The sequence below is a fragment of the Myotis brandtii genome, unplaced genomic scaffold (assembly GCF_000412655.1).
Source record: "Myotis brandtii unplaced genomic scaffold, ASM41265v1 scaffold343, whole genome shotgun sequence".
In the NCBI taxonomy this organism is placed as follows: Eukaryota; Metazoa; Chordata; class Mammalia; order Chiroptera; family Vespertilionidae; genus Myotis; species Myotis brandtii.
In genome coordinates this window covers 694863-700549 of record NW_005363209.1, presented here as the reverse complement: position 1 = coordinate 700549, position 5687 = coordinate 694863, and the positions used below count along the sequence as shown (strand labels likewise).

At 38.2% G+C, this 5687-nt stretch overlaps 1 protein-coding gene across 5 annotated transcripts in view; it reads right to left on the bottom strand.

The window, feature by feature from the left end:
* Window positions 1-937: 937 nt before the first annotated feature.
* FBXL4 (F-box and leucine-rich repeat protein 4) overlaps window positions 938-5687 on the bottom strand; it is a 48341-nt gene continuing 43591 nt past the window's right edge. For all 5 annotated transcript variants that reach the window (XM_014543922.1, XM_014543923.1, XM_014543924.1 and 2 more), the window contains 2 exons: window positions 2792-3104; window positions 938-1161 (listed from right to left, as the gene is read on the bottom strand). In XM_014543922.1, the coding sequence (XP_014399408.1) occupies window positions 998-1161; window positions 2792-3104 (477 nt within the window). In that variant the 3' untranslated portion in view covers window positions 938-997. The remainder of the gene's footprint in view (window positions 1162-2791; window positions 3105-5687) is intronic.

Here is a 5687-nt window from a genome sequence, read left to right as displayed (position 1 = left end):
TCTTTTGTTATTGAACTAGTATTGTCATCTAGCAATTTGCTGGCTTAGCAGTGGTAGTTTTACTGTTTTTGAGCTCAGAGCTGATATTGAAATTTTTCTGAAGAAGAAATACCCTCAACCACTATTCTGAAACACTAAAGGGCTTTGGAATTTAGCTTTTGTTGCAGATTTGACAAATGCTTTTTTATGAATTCAACCCAAAATAATTTAACCAGTTCAGCATAATGAGAACAGTTATCCCCACTGTATGTGGGATTCACTGGGATTCAAGGAAAGTCTCCAGACTCAAGGAAAGTTCTAGAGCTGTGATTCTCAAAAGGGAGCCCTCAGACCACCACCACCAGCAGCCGCACCTGTCTGACTACTTACTAGAATCACAGATTCTACTGAATTGGAAGCTCTGGGAGTGGAGCTAAACAGTGTTTATATAGGAAACATACTTATGTAATTCTGATGACAACTACATTGTTTGAATTATGAAGTAACATCAAGCTTATCTTATCAAAAGGTAAGATAATAAGCGAGCTCTCTGTTTTCACATAAATCTGCAACAGATTTTCTAAGCTCAAACTATAGGTCCAAGTGGATTTTTTTGGACCCTGATGCAAGTATAAAGGAAATTTCCATTTCCCAATAACCATTCAGTTGTGCAATCAAGGAGCCTCCACCTAACATTCAATTGGAAGTGATTAATCTGCAATGTAATAACATGCTAAAAGAAAATTATCAGAAGAAGGAATGTAATAGAATTCTATCAATGCCTTCCAAGTGATAAATATGTTAAATGAGAATCATATTCTTCTCATGAATTAACATATGTATTTGGCAATACCTATCTGTATTTCATAATATTTCATATTTTTCTTTAAAACCTACAAATGTCTTAATAGGTTAAGACATTTCCACCATTATAAAAACCACACAACACAAAACAAAATCAATTCTAACATATAACCCCACAAAAGCACACTGATTTTATTATAGAACATACATTAAGTCACTGAGTAAAGCTCTTTTTTATGAACACGTTTGGAAAGCTCCCATTGAACTCGAGCACAGCTCTATTGTCAATCTGAGAGCAGAAGGACACATCAAGTAGAGAAAGATCTTTGCATGATTCCAGGAGTTTTCTTAAGGACATCGGACTTACCATTCTTGTTCCTGTTCAAAAAAACAAAACCACATAAAACACTTTAAATAGAATATTTATATAATGTTCTAATAAAGAGTCCCTTTATTACTGATTGTTTAAAATACACTTCAAATAAATTGCCTTTTAAAAATTAAAAGCATTTCTTAAAAGACTTATAGTCCTGTAAACAAATATGCACTGAATTTTCCCAGCCAATTTGGCATCTCCTGTCAATACTTTACCCTCTATCTTCATTCCCACCTCCTGCCCCTTCTAATCAGCTCCTCCAGACTTTCCTATTTCTGTCACCCCAGTTCAAAACCATTTGAATCTCTTTTTCTTAATCCATGGCAGCTATGCTTACAACCTCTAATTAGATTCAACCTCTAATTCCATGCAATGCAATTACTGAGCAACTACCCTGTAGAAACTTGTTTCAAGCACTGGAGATTCAAGGAACTCAGTGACCAGGGTTGAAGGCTATTAACTACAACACAACTTGATAAGTTTATGGCAAGTGGTGGGTGTAAAATGGCAGTACTGAAAGACAGATGATGGGTGATGAGTACTAGTTAGCCCATGTTAAATTTGAAGTAATTATGGGATATTCAGATGGAAGCTAAATTATCACTAGGTTACAAGATGTCATCTGTTGGAACATACCTTTCTTTAACTACAGCTTTACTAGGGGAAAAATATCACAATTGTATTACATAATACATCTACTGGGATGGGGATTAAAGTTTCTGAAATGTTAACCCATGACTTTTTTCTGAGAACTCCTTTCTCCTCCCCTCCCTGACATGAGCTGTGGAAGCTATAACTACAACTGCTACCCAGGCTGTGACTGGCCCCTCACCAAACCAATACAGATTCTCCTGAAAATTTATCATTGGAATTCAGTAAAGCCTTCAGTGTCCATATATCCTTCAAACTAAAGACATGGAGAACTGGGTTGGGTCTGTTATATTTGGCCATGTCTACTTAGAGAAGCAGAGATAACATGCATGACGAAAGAACAAGGCAAACCAAAGCGAGAACCAGACATAAAGACTGTGAGCATACAGCTGCAGAGGCAGGGATAGGGGGCAGGAAAAAGGAAAACAGAAAATAGCTTCTTTGCTTTTTGATGGTTTTCCAGTCCCTCCTGAGGATGGACCATAGCTAGCTCCTACTGATGCTGGACTTACCATTGCATGATTCTGAGGGAGATGGGATCTGAGGGAGACACCTGTATCTTCATAATAATTATTTTTCTTATGCTTAAGTTATCTTGAGTAGGTTTCTGTTATGTAAGACCAGAGAACGTCAACTAAGACACTTGGCTATGTGGTTTTTTTTGTTTTGTTTTGTTTTTACCTAGGATCATGATTATTTTATCTTTGCCAGTCTTGGTCATTACAATCTGAGTTTCCTGATAAGTTAGAAGTTCCTAAGAGAATGCCAGGGAAGGAAGTTGGAGAGTGAAGATGTAACTAGGCTAGGGTCCCCATCCTAGGTTTCCAAAGCACTTCCTATCAAACCAAGTAGTCTTATCAGGACAAAATTTTTATTGTATCCAAGTTTTATGTTTTTTGGTGTGTGTTCTTTTTTTGAAAAAAGTCTGAGATCAGCTCTAATGTCAAGGCTTTAAAACAAACTGATATATTGCATCCTTACCTAGTATGTCCAGTTGCCGTAATCTGGTACAATTACATGCCAGTTCCTCAATGTCTGTGTCACACACAGACCTGTTGGCCGTAAGAAAGAGTTTTTGCAAGTTTGGGAGGTGGCGTGCCAGTTTGGCAAAGCACCCGGTGCTGCTCTGCAGAGTAGGGCACCAACCGAGGTCAAGTTCCTCCAGGAGCGGACACCCAGATGCCAGCTCTGCTATCCCATTCTCAGTGATGTTCTTGCAACGCCACAGATCCAGGGTGCGCAGTTTTTTACACTTGGCCCCTATCATGCTGGCGATCACATCATAGTCTTCAATCTGGAAGTCAAATAATTCCCATCTTTTACATATTATGCTCAGAAATACGAACAGTTTAGAGAGCAAGTTAAAACATTCTTAATCATCCCCTGTTGTTTGCTTCCATGTAAACATACCCACATTCTCATTAATATAGATCTGCCCACTCATCTCACAGACCTGCCACTGTTTCATAAGACAGCAAGAGTAATCACTTACTTAAAAATCTATTTAACAGAACTCCAGACAGAGGACGTTAATGAATGAAATCCCAAAGCAGTCTGAAATCCTCAGTCTCTCATGAAGAATTTGAGGATTCTGAGCTGCTCCTGTATGCCTCCCAGTTTGATCTTGCTGCTGCTACTCACTGACAAGGTCTAGCTTCTTATATTTTAGATATAATTAATCAACTTTGGAAGATATATAAGATCTCCCTGATAAAGGTGTACACTTTACTAGGCTCTAAAACAGTATGTGAATATGTTGTTAGTACTAATAAGGATATTAGTTTTGGGTGAAAGTAGACATTTGGGGACTGAATATACAACACACAAAAAATTTAGATTATGTATGTTCATTACTGTCACTTATAGGAGGTATCCAATGATTTAGCTCAAGGTCACAGGATAAGCCTTTACTAACCAAGGATTAAACATTTAAGTTCATGGGCTTTATATGCTTTAATAATGTTTCTTTAAATAGGTGCTTAAATTTTAAGAGGTTCATTTGATTTTGTTATAATCAGGTATCAAAATTGTCACCAGAAGTCAAAAGGAAACAAAATAACAAACACTCAGATAATTTCCTTTTGTTTATTTGTTAATCATATTCTCCATTACTACTCGCCAGCACCACTCCAGATGCTAGGAACAACAGTGAGCCAACAAACACTGTGTTCACATTTTTAGGAAAGACATACAAATAATGAGCAAAATAAACTCAGAGAGCGGTAAGTGGCATGAAGGTAGTAAAGAGGGGGGTGTGAGAGCAATCGGAGAGTCAGGAGTTAGCTGAGGGAGGGCGAGGTGCTGCTGTGATCTCCAGGGTGAGCGCAGTGCATTCCAGGGACAGAAATGAGATCGGCGTGGGCCTCGGGAGTGCAGGACAGGACAGGCTGGGAGGGCAGAGAGTTATGCTGGGGCCAGGCCATTAGGCCATGAAGGCATTTGATTTTTATTTTAAGTGCTAAGGAAATCAATGGAGGGTTAGAAACAAATGTGATTTATATGAAAACAAACAAAAATCCCTCTTTATTCTATCTGAAAGAGAGCCTATGGTGGGTAAGAATCGGGGAGGAGGCCCAGTGAAAAAGCCTGCACTAGCTTAGAGGAGAGATGACAGGGGTTTGGGTTAAGGAAGTAACAGAGGAACTGGAGAAGTAGACAGATTTGGGGCTATATTTTGAGTCAGAACCTAAGGCTTATGGACTAGATATAGTGGTGATAGTCTCTGGTCTTTAGCAACTGCATATGGTAGAGTCATGGAGAAGCCATGAGAAACAGATTGGGGAGGATATAACTATTCACATCAGTGAGTGTACCTGAATAACACAGACCTGTAGTGCAGCCAATTTGCTTCTTTAGAAAGAAACATTCAAAACTTTCTGAAAACCATGATTCTGATTGCTATTATTTTGATAGTCAGAAATAAAATAGCAAGCTGACCTTTTGGTCAATTGACAGAAAAAAAACTGAGATAAACATAGTATTAAAGTATCAACAAAGAGTTATCTCTGTTGTTGTCCTGGTAAACTCTGGACCTGCTGTGAAGTAAGAACTATGGCAGGCATGAAATTAGGATGGTAGTAGCAATATTAGCATTATTTCTGAACTTTAATGTCAAGTCCTTAATATTTAATTTCCTGACAACAAATATCAATGGTAACAATATTTTATTAGTAATTACATACTTTAAATTAAAAGTAGCTTATTTTTCTAAAAGAGCATTTACCATAGTGTATTACATATTAATAGAAGGAAAATCCAATGCTGAATTAGTGGGCTCACAACACCGTATCCAGAGACCAGGGTGGGCCTGAGCCCAGAGTTAGACTTTAATCAGGCCTAACCACCAGAATTTAAAACTACAGGGACATGGAGACTAATATGTCATTTTAATTGGCCTCTCCAGCCTACATTGCCAAACCTTGAGGCACCTCTGAAGCCACTGCTGAGCTCTAAAAGATGTTCAATGGGATCTATTTTCTGGTCAGTGACTGTCCCTGTTGATTCCAAGTCTAGAAACCTCTCTGGAATCTTGCAACCATCCTGCTTATTCTGATCTTCCTAATAAGTGGATGCAAAACTGAAATAGTTGGGGATCCTCTAAATCTGCCTTGAAGAGGAATGGACTGCTTACAACTATACTGGGAGATGCATTTCCTGGAAATGTGAGCATACATGCACGACACACACACATAACGAAGAATTCTATAGTCCCTTGAGTGTCAATATTATTTATAAGTCACGTAATTTAGATGAAAAAGACTTAACTCATCCCATGAGCTCTTTCAATGACCCCTAAAGTACTAATTTTAAATCTGGAAGGACTGTATAGACTATCTAGTCATACAGTCCCTAGGCTTTTGGATTTCATGGACCAGTA